The sequence below is a fragment of the Elephas maximus genome, chromosome 4, assembly GCF_024166365.1.
Source record: "Elephas maximus indicus isolate mEleMax1 chromosome 4, mEleMax1 primary haplotype, whole genome shotgun sequence".
Lineage (NCBI taxonomy): Eukaryota > Metazoa > Chordata > Mammalia > Proboscidea > Elephantidae > Elephas > Elephas maximus.
Window position 1 is genome coordinate 54787759 of NC_064822.1, and position 18587 is coordinate 54806345.

Consider the following 18587-nt stretch of genomic DNA (forward strand, 5'->3'; position numbering starts at 1 on the left):
ACTGTGGATATTGCTACAATGAACACTAGTGTACAGGTACCTCTTTGTGTCCCTGTTTTCATTTCTTTCAGGTATATACCTAGGAGTGGAATTGCTGGGTCACATAGCAATTCTGGAGTTCCTGGGTGGTAGAGTTAACACGCTTGGCTGTTAAGTGAAAGGTTGGAGGTTTTAGTCCACCCAGAGGCACCTCAGAAGAAAGATCTGGTAATCTACCTATAAAAATCAGCCATTGAAAACCCACTGAGTAGAGCTCAGTTCCACTCTGAGAGACATGGGGTCACCATGAGTCAGAATCGACTTGACAGCAACTGCTTTTTTTTAATACATGATCTGTAATCTATGACCTTTCTGGCTCTGACATCTCGCCCAATTTCTCCATGCAGGGTGGTTTCTCTTGACTTCCAACTCCCTCCGAACATGCTGATGTGTAATTAGCTGTAAAACTGTAATTAGCTGTGCAGTTGGAGGGCAGCACGCATAAAGCACAGAGGCTCAGGTCAAAGTGGAGGTGTTGGCTGAGACCAGTGCCTCAAGGGCCTTAAGTGCCATGAAGCAGAATCTGGACTTTATCCTGGGGGCCATTTTGAAGCCATTCAACGGGTATATATTGAATAGCACTGTCGATAGAAAAGCAAGCCACAGATGCAAGCCACGTGTATAATTTTATTCCAGTAGTCACATTTAAAAAAGTAAAAAGAAACAGGTAAAATTAAGTTTAATAGTATATTTTATTTAACCCAATATATCCAAAATATTACCATTTCAACATGTAATCAACATAAAAATATTGCTGAGTTTACATTCCTTGTTTACTACTAGGTGCCTGAAATCCGGTGTGTATTTAATATTTACAGAACATCTCAATTTGAACTGGCCACATTTCAAGTGTTTAAAAGCCACATATGGCTAACAGCTACTCCACTTGACGGTCTAACCTCACTTAAGGAAGCCTCCCTTCACTTCTGCCCGTTGGGCCCAGAGTTGAAGGCTGATGTGAGCACCAGCCTGCATCCTTAGAAAAGGTCAAGATCATCTGAGCAGTCTGGGTTCTCAGTTCCTCACCTGACTAGACAGGTCACTGGCCTGGCTGCCAGACAGCACTGTGTCATTCCAGACAAACAGAAAACTGAGACCCTAGAGGTCTGCAGGTGGAACAATACTGGAGAACTTCAGGGGAGACAGACAGAAAAATAAGTTGGGCGTAACTAAAATCTTCTTTATATTCAGGGTTTTCACAACACAAATCTGCACATACTCACCAAAAGGGCACAGACCTTGTGTCAACTGTATTGATCATTCAAACACCTCTGCACACCTAACTCCCTGTCACTCTTCTGGGCATGGGGATGCAGCTAGGACTGACTGGCAGCAGCTACCATCCACGAGAGCTTTGCTTGGGGCAGGGGTAACATGCTAAGCACTTCGTAAGCATGATCTCATTTACTCATCAAAAAATCCCTATGACATAAGAACAAATTTATGGATGAGAACACTGAGACAAGAGAGGTTTAGTCACTTGCCAAGTCACACACCTAATGAGTGACAGAGATCTGAACTCAGATGTCCCAGCCTGACTCTTAAGCCTATGCTCATAGCCACTACAATAAGCCACACTCCCCCAGCTTCAAAGAGCTCGTGGTTACTGGGGGCAACAAAGAATTTCACAATGATAAGGCCATGGGGTCACTACCACAGAAAGGACATGAAACGGGAACCCGGAAACTGAGGGTATTGGGGAAGGATTCCCAGAGGTAACCCTTGAGAAAATCTTGAAGGTTGAGAGCTCATCTGGCAGAAAGGGGGCTGGGCAACCCAGAGCACAGAGGTGTGAGGCGGCATGTGGTGTTTAGAAAACTGCAATTAGCTGTGCAACTGGAGGGCAGCATGCATTAAGGAAGGGAGGCTCAGGTGAAAGTTGAGGTGTTGGCTGAAACCTGTGCCTCAAGGCCCTAAGTCCCACAAGGCAGGATCTGAACTTTATCCTGTGGAACATTTCGAACATTCAAGAGTTTTATCTAGGGTCCTGAACAGGAATAGAGTTTCCTTTTAAAGAAGTCATTCTAAAAGGAATCTCAAAAGCTTAACTGCCTCCCTTTCTCTCCCCAGAGTTCTAGGCTCTATTTAAAAGCCCATGTCTAAAAGCACAGAGTTGGACCACTTTCTGGGCATCGAATTATCCCAAGGACCTGTAAGGTTTATTTACTCTTTATCCATTTTTCTAAAGAGAAGTTGTTCACCTGCTACCCCTGAAAAGTAACCAAGGAAAAGGCCTTCTATATTCTTGGCATCCGCACTGACTGAAGTCGCAACCTGATGGGGGCTGGCTTGGCCTTCAGCTGCAGAAAGGCCAGCCCGTGCTGGAGCCTTCTGCCATCCTGACAGCACAGTGGTGCTTTACCACATGCACGTGCACAGAAGCACGTAAGATTCTGTGCCAGGTGACAGAAAGCACAGAAACCCTTGAGCTGCTCAAATGCAAAGGCCCGATGCCTCTTCCCCCTCAGGTTTTGTTGTTCATTGCCTTTAAATCGCATGCCTCCCCTCTGCCCAAAGTAAGCCCTACCCCCTCCAGGCATCCCTTCCAGCTCACCTCATTACCCAGTTCCATTTTCAGCTCCTTAGCCTGTGAGGCTGGCCTACTTCTCAAGGCCACACAAGTGGAAAAACGTGTGCATTATACAAACAATAGCATATAACTAGGACAACAGGGCACAGAAGAAGGAGCATGCACCGGTGTGTACTAAGGAGGCAAGAGTACAGGTGGAAGTTGTGACACAGCCATGGACAAAGTACAGAAACACTGCTGCTGGGTGGGGCAAGGGGTTGGCAGGAAGGAAAGCGTAGGCAGAGATACTGAATGTAATAGAGCAGGGCTTGGCCACCGACAACCTGGAACACTGAACTGAAGACCAAGAGGCACTAAGCCAGCTCACTTTACCCAGAGATAAGAGCTGAGCAGTCTCACTTTGTTTTCCACAGTCACCTGGGTGGCTCTGGAAGCCATGCCCTGGTCTGAACATTGAGAGGCCCAAGCAGCTGCATGACCATGGGAATGGTGCACTGATACATAACTAGACCAAATCTGCGGAGAACAGTGTAGGGGAGAAAAAAGAGGCCCCCTCAGGTCTCACTCTGGCTAATTAATGGCCTGATTTTCAGAGATGGGTTTTTCAAGGAAGTAAAAGGCCAAATTTTTTAAAAGGCCAAAAGGTTACTCTATCAGGGTTTTTCTGAACTTCCAACTTCATTAACACCCTGACCTGAAAAATCCACTCCTTGACTTTGCCAAGAGGATGGAATGTTTCTCATGGATGCACTCCCCCTTCCCAAGCCTCTCTTTCCAAGGGCGCTCTGGGTGTCAGAGGGCCTGTTTTGGAGGATTTGTGCCTTCTGGTCCCACTTTGTTTCCACATTACCCACCAAGGCCAGGCAAAGTTGGATGTACAGGAGAGGACATTCAGGCAGCAAGCCACAGCTCAACTGAGGGATCAGGTCTTTCCAGAATTCGGCTGGCCCCACTTGCACTGGGGTCTGGACTGCAACAGGGAAGAGGCCACCGTGGATGAGTTACTCCGCTTTTGTTGTGGCAGAGCAGGGAACGGGGGGTGGGGGGGTTGAGGTGAATGCGGCAGACCACTCAGTCCTGGACAGGGAGCCGGTAGAGAGAAGAAAACATGGCATCCCGGATCCGATGGAAGATCTGAGCCAGCTTGTAGAGGAAGGGCAGGGAAGAAGGAGAAGCTGCAGGAGAAGGGAAGGCTGTCGTGAATGTCCCTCCCTCACTCCCCTCCTCCTCACTTAGCCCCATCTTCCATCCCTTGGAAACCAGGGATTATGCATGATTTTTTAAAAGATATTTTTATGCTTAATGTTATTTGCTCCTCCTCCTGTCCCCAACAATAAGGAATTTCACTTTCTCTAGGATATTCTCTGGGGTATGCTGTCTTCACTTGAATTGCAGTGACCTTAAATTTGCTGAGAAAAAGATACAAATTTATTATGTTTTAATCTAACTTTTTGATATGCCAAAAAAAACTACTAACAGTGGCAACCTCTAGGGAGATAAGCTTGGGGACAGATGTTTCACTACGTTCCTTTTTACACCTTTTAAATTTTGAACCATGTGACCGTATTACCTATTTTGACATGTTGTTGTTGTGTGCCATTGAGTCGATTTCAACTCATAGTGGCCCCATGTAACGGAGTACTACTGCCCCGTAGCATTTTCTTTGCTGTAATCTTTATAGGAGTAGACTGCCACTTTTCCTCTCTGGGTCTTAGGTTTCTCAACCAAAAAAGAAAGAGAAAGGGGAAAGAAGAAAAAGAAAATGAAAGGACTGGAATATAAATTCTCCTTTCAGTTTCTTTCTCCTTTGGAGCCACTGGGTAGGTTGCAAATGCTAACCTTTCGGTTAACAGCCAAGCACTTAACCACTGAGCCACCAGGGCTCCTCATTTTTAACATGAATTAGTTATAGTGAAAATAAAGCAATTTCTCTGAAATTGGAGCTGGGTTTTTTCTTACTTGAATTACTGATTTTTTTTTTTTTTTAAACTGGGGACATATATCCTTTCTCAGAAAGAAAAAAAAATGTTTTATTTTTAAAGAAAGAGAATGACAATCTATCATATTTATCTTTCCCACTGAATTCCAATTGCTGCCTGCTGCAGGTCATCCTCTTCTACCACACCACCACTGTGATGAGTCAAGACTACCATTGAGGCTCAGGACCTGTCAGGCCAGGGCACTTCTGATGAAGCTCTGAGCAGCCTTGGCAACAGCAAGTTCAAATGGTCTCATGCCTTACCCACTGAGGAGACTAGTATTTATGAGACTAAAGCGTTTGTAGGAACCATACCAAGGCCACTGCCGTCAAGTTGACGCCAACTCATAGAGACCCTATAGAACAGAGTAGAACTGCCCCCATAGGATTTGCAAGACTGTAATCTTCACAAAAGTAGACTGCCACATCTTTCTCCCTTGGAGAGGCTCGTGGGCTCAACCTGCTGACCTTTTGGTTAGCGGCTAAGCACTTACCCATTTTACCACCGGGGTTCCTTATAAGAACCGTAAAAGATTTCTAAATGTTTATCAAGTCTCTGGAACAAAGTAAAAAGTCAGAAGTGAAAAAGAATGAACACAAACTATCCTTAGCTTTCCTGAAAGCTAGCTAGTGACTCTTGCTTAAAGCCAAGTGGGTCAGAGGGAATTCCTCCTCAGTGTTCAGTGAGGGGATTAAACAGACAACTTTCAGCTATGCCAAAAAAAAAAAAAAAAAAAGCCGGTTGAATAAAAGAAAATAGGGGAAGTATGGAAGATCTAAAGATTAAATCAGGAAATGGCAGTTTTAGTGGGGCCTGGAGACTTGGGCCTAAAGTAGAGATCACATGCCCAGAGCCAAAAGAGACCAAAGACCTCTGCTACCCTCTCAGCAGGGTGCTCCTGCCTCTGCTCAGACTTCCCAAGCCCCTGCTGGAGGGGAGCACAGCTCAGCTGGGCAGGTTCTTTGAAGTTCCATTTTTTAATCTGAAAAGTACACACATATTTTGAATCTTACTCCCTAATATTGCCGTCTTTGCTTGCCACAACAAAACCCCGTGCCGTCGAGTCAATTCCGACTCATAGCGACCCTACAGGATAGAGAAGAACTGCCCCATAGAGTTTCCAAGGAGCGCCTGGCAGATTTGAACTGTCGACCCTTTGGTTAGCAGCCGTAGCACTTAACCACTATCCCACCAGGGTTTCCATCTTTGCTTGCACATGAAGATAAAGATACTTTTTTCTGAATCTTCTAATAGGTATCTGGCGTCTGCTCTGAGCATTATGCTCTTTTAAGATCTACCTATATGGGATCAAACTGACAACAGCAACTTGAAAGATTAGATAAGAACCTTATGGGGCAGTGAGTTTACGTTAATGGGGGAGGATCAACTTAGAAGAGGGTGAGAATGGTTGCACAACTCGAAGAAGGTAATCAATGTCACTGAACTGTACACGTAAAAATGATTGAATTGGTGCAAGTTCCGCTATATATTCTCAGCAACAACAACAAAAACAAATTTTTTTTTTTTTTTTAATTAAGGCATCAGGGAGAAATGTAACAGTTTTCAAATAGACAAATTGTGTGACCTCGGGCTAGTTACTTTCCCTCCTTGGTCTTAGGCTTCTCAACCATAAAGAAAGAGGAAGAAAGAAAAAGAAAATGAAAGTTATACAATTCTAACTTCATAAGAAATACAGAAATTAGATCATAATCCACATAGTATAATACAAAAATAATCTAAAGTGTGAGCTCCTAACCTTTGGCCCAGTGCTTACCTTTAGGGATTAACCCTCAAGGAATATCAGGTTGCCCTCATACACCACTTAGGGAGATCACTTCAGTGTTACACAGTGAGGCAGAAAACAGAATCAGATATAATCAAGATGTTTCAACCAGAGGGGGTTGTTAAATCAATCATGGAAGTTCCTGTAAACTGGAATATTATTTGGTCATTTAAAGCCATGTTTTAAAGAATATATATCACATGCGAAACTGCTACAATATCTATATCCATGGATATAGGTGAAAATACAACCAATACAGCAACAGACAAGAGGCACTTGTTCAGACAAAACAAGGGGATACTGATTGGTTTAAAGTCAGGAAAGGTGTGCGTCAGGGTTGTATTCTTTCACCATACCTATTTAATCTGTATGCTGAGCAAATAATCCGAGAAGCTGGACTATATGAAGAAGAATGGGGCATCAGGATTGGAGGAAGACTCATTAACAACCTGTGTTATGCAGATAACACAACCTTGCTTGCTAAAAGTGAAGAGGACTTGAAGCACTTACTAATGAAGATCAAAGACCACAGCCTTCAGTATGGATTACACCTCAACATAAAGAAAAGGAAAATCCTCACAACTGGACCAATGAGCAACATCATGATAAATGGAGAAAAGACTAAAGTTGTCCAGGATTTCATTTTACTTGGATCCACAATCAACAGCCGTGGAAGCAGCAGTCAAGAAATCAAAAGACGCGTTGCACTGGGCAAATCTGCTGCAAAGGACGTCTTCAAAGTGTTGAAGAGCAAAGGTATCACCCTGAGGACTAAGGTGCGCCTGACCCAAGCCATGGTATTTTCAATCACATCATATGCATGTCAAAGCTGGACAATGAATAAGGAAGACTGAAGAAGAGTTGACGCTTTTGAATTGTGGTGTTGGCGAAGAATATTGAATATACCATGGACCGCCAAAAGAATGAACAAATCTGTCTTGGAAGAAGTGCAGCCAGAATGCTCCTTAGAGGCAAGGATGGCGAAACTGCGTCTTACATACTTTGGACATGTTGTCAGGAGGGATCAGTCCCTGGAGAAGGACATCATGCTTGGCAGAGTACAGGGTCAGCAGAAAAGAGGAAGACCCTCAACAAGGTGGATTGACACAGTGGCTGCAACAATGAGCTCAAGCATAACCACGATTATAAGGATGGCACGGGACTGGGCAGTGTTTCGTTCTGTTGTGCACAGGGTCGCTATGAGCTGGAGCCGACTCGATGGCACCTAACAACAATAACACAGCGACAGACTCACAGGTCATTTATGTTTTTTTCTTTATATGTGTCTTATTTTCCACACTTTCAGAATGTATGAGTATTTCATTTAAATTTTATCTTAAATTAGCACTTAGTTCTTTTAAACACCATGGTCCCAAACCAAAACCAAACCAACTGCCACTGAGTTGAATTCCAACTCATAACAACCCTATAGTACAGAGCAGAACTGCCCCACAGAGGTTTCAAGGCTGTAAATCTTTATGGGAGCAGATTGCCACATCTTTCTCCCACAGAGCGGCTGGTGAGTTTGAACTCACCAACCTTTTGGTTAGCAGCTGAGCACTTAACCACTGCACCACTGGGGTTCCTCAAACATCATGATATGAAAGTTTTTTGTTTTTAATTCCAGAGTTCTAGACACAAACAGTTAAATACTTGGCTACTAACCAAAAAGTTAGCAGTTTGAATCCACCTGGGGCACCTCAGAAGAAAGCCCTCGCAATCTATATCCAAAAAGTCACAGCCATTGAAAACCCAATGGAGGACAGTTCTACTCTTCAACACATGGGATCGTCATGAGTCGGAATTGATTCAACAGCAACTGGTTTGATAGTCAGCGTTCACCCCTGGATAAAGCAGCTAAGTGACTCAATGTTCAGGGGTCAATAGGGTAGAGTGGATTTTCTTCAGACTCATGGACTGCTCTGATGGGTTCTAGGCCTGGTCTTCCCTTTCAAGTCAAGTTGACTCCCACCTGGATCCAATAATTCCTCCTTGTAGAAGAGACTCAGAGAGAAGTGGCACAGGAGGACCTCCATCCCCTGTAAGGCTCTCTGATGGGAGCTCTGAAAAGCACCTGCTCCCACAGGCCAGCGCCTGTTAACTGTCCCTCCCCAAGGAAGCACAGGAGGGGAACAGGCACTATAACTTACCTGGGTCAAACTTCACCACCAAGAGGCAGAAAATCACGGCAGCCAGGAGGCTTCTTTTGAAGGGCAATGAAAAGACGTGGCTCACTGCACAATCCCAAATCCGTCGAAGCAACATCAGTAGTGACAGAAACTTGGGGGAGAAGGAGTCTGGGCAGAAAGATAGAGCTTAATTTCAGGGTAAGTCACAAGAATCAGCTCTCCTGACTCTGAGATTTCAGCCTGATTATAAGATTTGTGCAAAAGGTAAAGAGACCAGGGCTTCGAACCAGTTCTTCCTGGTTCAGTTGTGGCCGAGGAAACGACGCTTGAACGGACCCAAATTTTTAAAATTTGGGTGAACTGGAATCATAACTTGAATGAGAAAAATGTACAGGTCAAAGCCTTGCTAGAAACTTAATCTCCCTCTTAGAAAAGAAGGGCAAAATACGCATTGCGTAGCAACCAAAACTCTAGTCCATTGGATTTTGTGCAGAATTGGAAACAGTGGTGCCCCACTCAAAGATGGCAGCCGAACGCACCGTTTGAATGTGGCTCTCCTCAGTTCCAGCAAAAATCCAATCTCACACATCATGTCCCTGAAAGGTCTCGTTATGCCTCTTCCAAGTCTCCCACTCCAGAGCTTTGACACAAAATTTTTCCCATTCTGGTTCTGGTACTGGATCACTCAAATTTTAAAAATTCACATCTGTTCTGATTTTGCTTTGTTGGCCATGACTGAACCAGTTCTAACCAGTTGAAAGCCCTACGAGGCTCAAATGGAACAACCAGAAGGTTCATGTCTTGTGAAGAATGTAACCAATACCATCGAACAACTTCTGTAGGAACTGTTGAATGGGAACCTAAACTGCTGCGTACACCTTCACCAAAAACACAATATTATTTTTAAAAACTTGGGGGAAAAAAAAGGTAATGAGACGCATTTTCTCATGTAGCTAACAACGTAATTCTAAAGGGAATTCCAGAAGCTTCGAAAATGTTTTAAGGACAGACTACATTCCTAGAATATCATGTCTTTAAGAGATGACTTTGACAAATAACATCTACTCAGCTGGGGTAAACCTGGCATATTTGGTGGGGTTTTGTTCTATATTAATGGCCTCATTATATGACAGTCATTCTTTTTATTCTTACATCTTTGGCCTAAGGTCCGATATATGCATAGAGTTACACAGAGCACCAGCTCTAGACCATCATGCAAATGCAGGGAAGAGAAAGACACCTAATACATATAGGGAAGAATTCAAAAGTCTTGAACTGTGACTATAAACATGAACACCATTGTTGTTGTTAGACACCATCAAGTTGATTCTGACTCATAGCAGCCCTATGAGACAAAACAGAAATGTCCCATAGGGTTTTCTAGGCTGTAATCTTTATGGGAATAGATCACCAGGTCTTTCGCCCGTAGAGCTATTGGGTGGGTTTGAACTACCAACCTTTTAGTTAGCAGCCAAGGGCTTAACCATTGGGCCGCAAAAACCAAACTAGCTGCCATCAACTCGATTCCAACTTATAGCGACCCTACAGGACACAGTAGAAGTGCCCCGTAGGGTTTCCAAAGCTGTAATCTTTTACAGAAGCAGACTGCCACATCTTTCTCCCATGGAGCAGCTGGTAGGTTTGAACGGTACTGAACAGGATTACAGTCTCCTAATAGCTGAAGGACTTTCATGTAAAAAAGGAATTGTGCCAATGCTATATGTTACCAGAAGTCCCTGGGTGGTGCAAACAGTTAATGCACTCAGCTGCTAACCAAACGGTTGGAGGTTCTAGTCCACCCAGAGGCACCTTGGAAGAAAGACCTGGCTATCTACTTCCAAAAAATCAGCCATTGAAAACCCTACGGAGCACAGTTCTACTCTGATGCACATGGGGTCTCCATGAGTCAAAATCAACTTGATGGCAACTGGTTTGGTCTCGTTTTATATTTTACCAAGAGAAAAAACAAGGATCAGTAGGGTAAAAACTACCAGGAGAAAAATGTAAACTCAACATAAATAAGAACTTTCCTTAAAAACTGTCCATAGATGAAAGGAACTGCTTCAAGAAAGAGTAAATTTTCTGTCCTTGTAAGTATTCAAGCATAGGCTACATGATCACTTGAGGAAAAACAGCTGAAAAGGATTCAAGAATCAGAAAAGGGGTCCAGAGCAGAGGACCTTTAAAGTCCCTCTGTAACAAACCAACCCCCACACCCACACTCAAACCTGTGTGCGTACCCCTTGTTCAATGCTAGCTTGCTAGGCATATGATGTTGAGTCTTGAAGTGGTTTTCCTATAGAATCCATATTGTAAAACTGCATCCTAATGGGCAGGAGTGGGCTGCCCCTGAAGGTGGTAGGTAGCAGTCACTGAAGAAGACACTGAAGAGTTTTACTAAGTAAAGGATGCTGGGCAGAGGGACCCCAAGCTGAAGACAAGTAACTTTTATCTCATAAGTCAAGTCAGCATCTTGGTTTCTTATTTTTCCCTTGGTTACCCCCAACCATATCTCAGCTGGGTCTATATTCAGGGTAGTATTTAAAGGAGGAGTAACATCCCACCCAAGCCAGCATGGTGGAGGCAGGCGATCTAGTGAGAGAACCTCAAGGAAAAGGCAACTGATAAGACCCCAAAGGGAAGATGGCTTTGGAGAGATAAGAGTCAAGGTTCTGAGACCAAGCAACACCTCCCCATACGGAAATTCTTCTTCCATTGACAAGTTCAGAGTCTGGGCTTGGATTGAGTGAGCAACTGGACAGGTTTCTTATTCTGTGATTTGGGAGTTACTCATAGTTACTCATGGCTCCCAAGCTCTCAGGAATGTCATAATGGACCCCAAGGTCCAGGGAAAGCCCACAACTCCCTTTTACAGAGACCACAGAGGGATAATGTCCTACCTGCCTGGTTTGGCTTCTGGGCCTCCTCAGAACCTGGGTGTTCGTGCTTCTGCTGTTGCCTGGCCATGCGAATGGCCTGGAGTGCATCCAGCCACTGCTCCTCACAAAAGGCCACAGAGTCTGCCACTAGCTCCTCAGCCTCCGACAAGCGGCCCAGGGGCAGCAGCACACGTTGCAGGTGAAGATCTGCCAAGGCTCTGTATTCTGGAAGGCTCTGATTATCTGGGTCTTTGAGCCAGGCACTGACCACATCCAGCATGGCTCCAGGCTCTTGCATTTTGCTGTATAAAAGAACACTGTAACCCCAAATAATCCAACCCCAAAGAAAAACAGTCAGTCCTCCACAGCTGGTTCATCATCTCTCATAACCCCTACATGTCTCCTACCCAAATCCTCCCTGTGTCCTTCAACCCTTCCCTATGGGACACCAACACTGGTAAGAATTACAAATTTTAGGAAGTATCAAGAAGCTCTCTCCCTCCCCTCCCTGCCCCAGCTGGCTTCATTAACATTGGAATTCCCTGCGCCAGAGAGAGAAGAGCTCTGCATTTTTTGTTTTGTTTTGTTTTCTCTAACCCATTCTCCCGGCCTGGGAAAAGCAGCAATTAACAATCAGGGGAAAAATCCTTTCCTGACTTCCCTAAACTGGAATAATAGTACAGAACCAGCTCCATCCAGGCATAAGAGATCCACAGTCTTTGGCTTTCACCCCTACGTGGAACCAGGTGGCTATTATAATGCAAAGGCAATTCTGTTAGAGATCTGACTGTAATTGTTTTAGCTGAGCAGTGAAGAGTCAAGTTTTGGAGGTCTAATACCACTCTACCTATTAAACAGAGCCCTCACTGATCCCCAGCAGGGAACTGAAGGCTGAGGCTCCATCCACACCACATAGCCACCTGCTAAAGGGGTCTGAGGATAGTGACACCTACCAATCTTTAGAGGTACAAGCACTGGGTGCCTAAGGTACAGCTGCAGAGCCCACCCACCAGACCGCTCTAGAGAACAGAGACACTCCTTCTTCACAGGCACTTGGGGGAAAGCTATCAGCAGCCTGCCCTCCTCGGAGTGTGACCCCCCTGCCGCTACTAGAAACCGTTGCATACAACCATCACTGCTACTCCTCTAAGATAGTAGGTGAGAGCCTACACCACACACTAGGTGACCCACTATCAGGACACCTGAGCTGATTCTATTCAAGAATAGTGAATGGACTCATAGGCTCATATACCTGGTAACAGCTCAAACCAGCTGGTAACACAACATAAGTGATTCAAAGGCTCCAACAATCAAGTTAGCACACTCTAGTAGCCCAGCTGGGTGTATTGAAACAGAACAAAACAAGAAGATAAGACTCAGTGAGCAAATATCAGATAAATCATTACAATAACTTATAGATGGCTCGGAGACAGCAGTTGATATCAAATCACATGAAGAAGCAGACCATGATTGCTTCTACAAACCCCCAAATCAGAGAATCAAAACCCTTCCCAGATGAAGATACATTCATGGAACTGCCAGATGTAGAATATAAAAAACTAATATACAGAATGATTCAAGACATCAGGCATGACCTCAGAAATGAAATAAGGCAATGTACAGAAAAAGCCAAGGAACACACAGATAAAGCAATTGAAGAAATCAAAAAGATTATTCAAGAACATAGTGAAAAATTTAATAAGCTGCAAGGATCCATAGAGAAAGCATTCAGAAATTCAAAAGATTAACAATAAAATTACAGAATTAGACAACTCAATAGGAAGTCAGAGGAGCAGAATTGAGGAATTGGGATGCAGAATTGGGGAGATGGAGGATAAGACAATTGACACCAATATATTCGAAGAGAAATCAGATAAAAGAATTTAAAAAAATGAAGAAACTCTAAGAATCATGTGGGACTCTATCAAGAATAACTTGCATGTGATTGGAGTTCCAGAACAGGAAGGGATAACAGAAAATACAGAGCGAATGGCTGAAGATCTGTGGGCAGAAAACTTCCCTGGCATCGTGAAAGATGAAAGGATATCTATCCAAGATGCTCATCGAACCCCATACAAGATAGATCCCAGAAGAAAATCACCAAGACATATTATCATCAAACTTGCCAAAACCAAAGATAAAGAGAAAATTTTAAAAGCAGCCAGGGATAAACAAAAAGTCACCTAAAAAGGAGAATCAATAAGAATTAAGTTCGGACTACTTGGCAGAAACCATGCAGGCAAGAAGGCAATGGGATGACACATATAGAGCACTGAAGGAGAAAAATTGCCAGCCAAGAATCATACATCTATCTCAAATATGAAGGTGAAATTAAGTCATTTACAGATAAACACAAGCTTAGGGAATTTGCAAAAACTGAACCAAAGCTACAAGAATTACTAAAGGAAATTCTTTGGTCAGAAAATCAATAATATCAGATATCAACACAAGGACACAGAACAGAACATCCTGATATCAACTCAGATAGGGAAATGACAAAAACAAAATAAGATTAATTTAAAAAAAAATGCTCAAAACAGGGAATCATTTATGTCATTATGTAAAAGATTAAAATAATCAATAAAGAGGGACTAAATACAAGAGGCACAGATCTTCCATATGGAGAGGAAATCAAGGTGATATAGGGCAATTACAGTTAGGTTTTTACTTAAAAAAATAGGGGTAAATATTAAGGTAACCACAAAGAGGTCTAACAATTCCATACTTCAAAATAAAAACCAAGATAAACTTAACGACTCAGCAAAAAAAAAAAAAATTCAACTACAATGAAAATGAGGAACACACAATTTACAAAGAAAAACTGCTGAGCACAAAAAAGTAAGTGGAAAAATGAAATTTTCAACAACACACAAAAAAAGGCATCAAAATGACAGCACTAAACTCATACTTATCTATAATTACACTGAATGTAAATGGACTAAATGCACCAATAAAGAGACAGAGAGTTGCAGATTGGATAAAAAAACATAATCCAGCTATATGCTGCCTACAAGTGACACACCTTAGACTTAGAGACACAAACAAACTAAAACTCAAAGGATGGAAAAAAAATATATCAAGCAAACAACAATCAAAAGAGAGCAGGAGTGGCATTATTAATTTCTGACAAAATAGACTTTAAAGTTAAATCCACCACAAAGGATAAAGAAACACACTATATAATGATTAAAGGGACAATTTACCAGGAAGATATAATCATATTAAATACTTATGCACCCAATGACAGGGCTGTAAGATACATAAACTCTAACAGCATTGAAAAGTGAGATAGACAGCTCCACAATTACAGTAGGAGACTTCAACACACCACTTTCGGTGAAGGACAGGACATCCAGTAATAAGCTCAATAAAGACACAGAAAGTCTAATTGCCACAATCAACCAACTTGACCTCATAGGCTTATACAGAACACTCCACCTGACAGCTGCAAAGCATACTTTCTTTTCTAGTGCGCACAAAACATTCTCCAGAATAGACCACATATTAGGTCATAAAGCAAGCCTTTGCAGAATCCGAAACATCAAAATATTACAAAGCATCTTCTCAGACCATAAAGCCATAAAAGTAGAAATCAATAACAGAAAAACCAGGAAAAATAAATCAAATAATTGGAAACTGAACAATACCCTGCTCAAAAAAGACTGGGTTATAGAAAACATTAAGGAGGGAATAAAGAAATTCATAGAATCCAATGAGAATGAAAATACTTCCTATCAGAACCTTTGCGACACAGCGAAAACAGTGCTCAGAGGTCAATTTATATCAATGCACACATACAAAAAGAAGAAAGAGCCAAAATCAAAGAACTGTCCCTACAACTCGAACAAATAGAAAGAGAGCAACAAAAGAAACCATCAGGCACCAAAACAAATAATAAAAATTAGAGCAGAATGAATTAGATAACAGAAAAACAACTGAAAGAGTTAACAAAACCAAAAGCTGGTTCGTTGAAAAAATTAACAAAATTGATAAACCGTTGGCTAGACTGACTACAGAAATACAGGAAAGGAAACAAATAACCTGAATAAGAAATGACATGGGCCCATATCACAACAGACCCAACTGAAATTAAAAGAAATCATATCAGATTACTACAAAAAATTGTGCTCTAACAAATTTGAAAACCTAGAAGAAATGGATGAATTCCTAGAAACACACGACCTACCTAAACTAACACAAACAGAAGGAGAACAACTAAATAGACCCATAACAAAAGAAGAGGTTGAAAAGGTAATCAAAAAACTCCCAACAAAAAAAAGAAGCTCTCTCAGGAATAGGAGGAGGATATGGAACATATGGCTAATTGCCTCCATGAACAATTGCCCTCCTCTGCCATGAGACCAGAAGAACTGGATGGTGCCCAGCTACCATTACTGAACATTCTGATCAAAGATTCCACAGAAGAGACCTGATCAAAAGGGAGAAAATGCAGAACGACATTTCAAATTCTCAGGGACTCCAGACTTCCTGGAGTCATGAAGGTTGGATGAATCCCTAAAACTATGGCCCTGAGATAATTATTAAACATTAAACCAAAAAGATCCCCTGAAGTCTTCTTAAAACCAAACAATAATTTAGCTTAACTAGTAAAAAAAAATGTCTGCCTTGTGCTCTTAAGGACTATCTACATGGGATCAGATTGATAACAGCAACTCAAAAGATTAGACAGAAAAAGTAGGGGACAGTGAATTTATGTTAATGGGGGAAGAACAACTCAGAAAAGAAGGATGAGAATGGTTACACCACTCGAAGAATGCAATCAATGTCACTAAATGGTATACGTAGAAACTTGAATTGATGTATATTTTGCTGTGTATATTTTCAACAACAAAATAAATACAATTATTTAACAACAACAACAACAAAAAGGAGCTCTCTCAACTCTGGCATACCCCACTTCTGTCATCCTACTTCACTCATCCTATATCCATGCCCCTCTCGTCCGCTTTTCCTCCACCCTACCCCTGAATTCCTCTTTCCTCATCCTCTATTGCTGCTTTGAGGTCTTTAAAAAAGATGGGAAATAATTAGATCTGGAGAGAAATGGTAGGGAAGGGGGAAAGAAGAGATATCAGGCACTGATCCATGAGACGACATGAAAACTCTCTTGTTCCCAAACTGATCCAATGAGCCAGCAACAAGGACCTACCACAGCTCCAGGACTTTGGGGGGTAGCTTTTCAGGGACCTGGTAATACTGAAGGACCCAGGAGAGAACTTCCTGCCACCGATTCATTTCTGCCAGGGCTTGGATCCCCACAACACACAGCGAGCATTTCACCTCCAGGGAGCTGTCAGTAGAAAAACCAATTAAGGTTTAGAAGTGGTTCCCGTCCATGTCTGTTTACACTGCCACCCTGGGACTGTTCTTTTCCAGCCTCCAGGTCAGCAGCCTTCATCTCTCTCCTTTCCAGTAGTACTCAGGGGAGCCTCGCTATTGGTCTTATGACCTAACGGAGTTAAAAGTTCTTGCACTGAATTATACATGTGAAGAATGTTGAAATGGCAAATATTTTGTTACACATACATTCACAATTTAAAAAAAAAAAAAGCTTCCTGTAAACTTCCGAGGGCAAATCAACTTGCTCAACACACATCTTTGTATTCAAGTAAAACTGAGTTTCAATGACCAGACAGGGTAATCCAGCATCCAGCAGAAGTGTGTGGGTAGAAAGAGAGTTGGAGCTAAGGCTTTGCTTTAGTGAAGAAATGGGCACTGAGCAAGGCTGAATGTGGAACTCCACAGCAGCTTTTTAGCACCACCTAGTGAGGGACTTCCCAGCACTCAGCATCACATCCTTTAGCATTCACTGTGACAAGCTCCCACACAAACCCCAAACTCAGGTCTGGGCTCCCCAGTTCATCCTTCTCTGGGTTCATCTTTCACTATTCTCCCCACCACTTCTCCAGTGTGGTCTAAACCAACACTACCATCCATAGAGAAATGGTGTCCTCAACTGTCAGAAGAGGCTGCTATGCAGGACCCAAAGTTTTCTCTAGATGAATTCTTTAATCGAGTCCTTCAACGGGACCAGAACATCAATTCTGCCCTGACTCCTATTTCCCATCATCAGCAAAGGTCAAGAGTGAACATTTTGGGGGGTATCCAGGAGAGGACTTTGTCACCTGCTAACTGAACCCCTGCTTACTGATACAACTTAACAATACACATTCTGCCACTGGAACATGGAGCTCCCCAGGGAGCAAAGAATTGGCTGTGGAGTCCCAATAAGCTCTGTTACAGACTTAAGCACTTCTTCCTCATTGTGCAGTGCCTCGGTTTCCTCTTCTGTGAAATGGGTACATGACAAGCAACCCACCTTTCAGAAAGGAACCATTAATGATAAAAGATGTAACGCTCCCTGTGAACAATATGGGAATGACAAAAACCCTGAGATTTCTAAGAACCCCCAAGAGTACCCCAAAATGAACAGAGCCTAGCACGTACGTGCCGGCGTGCTCCTCGGCCTGGACATCCGAAGCCAGGCTCCGCCAGGCCCGCTCACAGGTCTCCAACGCCGCCTGAAAGTCCAGGTGCACCACCAAGAGGTCGGCCGCCTCCTCCAGTAGAACCACAGCCGGCGACGGGGCTGGGGCGGCGTGCACCGGCTCGCTGCTCCGGAGGGGCCCCCCGAGGCCCCTGAGGGGGGCTGCAGATGTCGAGGAGTCAGTCTTCATAGCCAGCCTGGGCTCAGGACAGTCTACTCAGAGTGGGCTTGGGAGAAGAGGAAGAGTCCTCATATCCCAGCCCACAAACTTCCCCAGGTTGATCCCTGCAGAAGGAAAAGGAAGGGCTCGCTAGGAGTCGGAATCGACTCCAAGGCTACAGCTACATCTAAGGCAAACGCCGGGCTTGCGTGCTGGCTGCTCCAGCCTCAAAAATGCCTTGGCACCTGGGCAACGAGCTCACACCTTGGATCTGCAGAATTGCTGCATCCTTGGTATACCTGGCCCTAGCTTCTCTGGCCCCAGTGCATGTGCCGGAACACCATAACCCAGTTAAGTGCAGGTCCAGACTACTTTTTACGATCACGACCGACAACCCTTCACGGCAGGAGCCGGACGGCCATCTTTTCCGTCGCAGACACGCTGCTTCCTGGAGGCGCAGAGGATTCTGGGAGTTGTAGTTCCGAGGCACTCGACTCAACTGCCTTCGAGACGCGGAAGGAGGATTTCAAACTATGACCCGTAACATGCCGCGCCCCTGGAATTTTCACTGTTCAGGGAG

The 18587-nt window shown here is 43.4% G+C and overlaps 1 protein-coding gene across 4 annotated transcripts; it reads right to left on the reverse strand.

Annotated features, from left to right (window-relative positions):
• Positions 1–657: 657 nt before the first annotated feature.
• On the reverse strand, positions 658–18447 carry PEX26 (peroxisomal biogenesis factor 26). 4 transcript variants are annotated; one of them, XM_049882097.1, is made up of 6 exons: positions 18272–18447; positions 17808–18132; positions 16510–16650; positions 11361–11641; positions 8482–8628; positions 658–3744 (listed from the first exon to the last, which is right to left on the reverse strand). In XM_049882097.1, exons 2-6 carry the CDS (start codon positions 18035–18037, stop codon positions 3641–3643), a joined length of 903 nt encoding a protein of 300 aa, XP_049738054.1. In that variant the 5' UTR covers positions 18038–18132; positions 18272–18447; the 3' UTR covers positions 658–3640. The 4 variants fall into 4 exon arrangements, with proteins under 4 accessions (XP_049738054.1, XP_049738051.1, XP_049738055.1 ...); XM_049882094.1 differs by having other exon boundaries at positions 11361–11656; XM_049882095.1 differs by lacking the exon at positions 658–3744 and adding an exon at positions 5276–7556 and having other exon boundaries at positions 11361–11656.
• Positions 18448–18587: the final 140 nt, after the last annotated feature.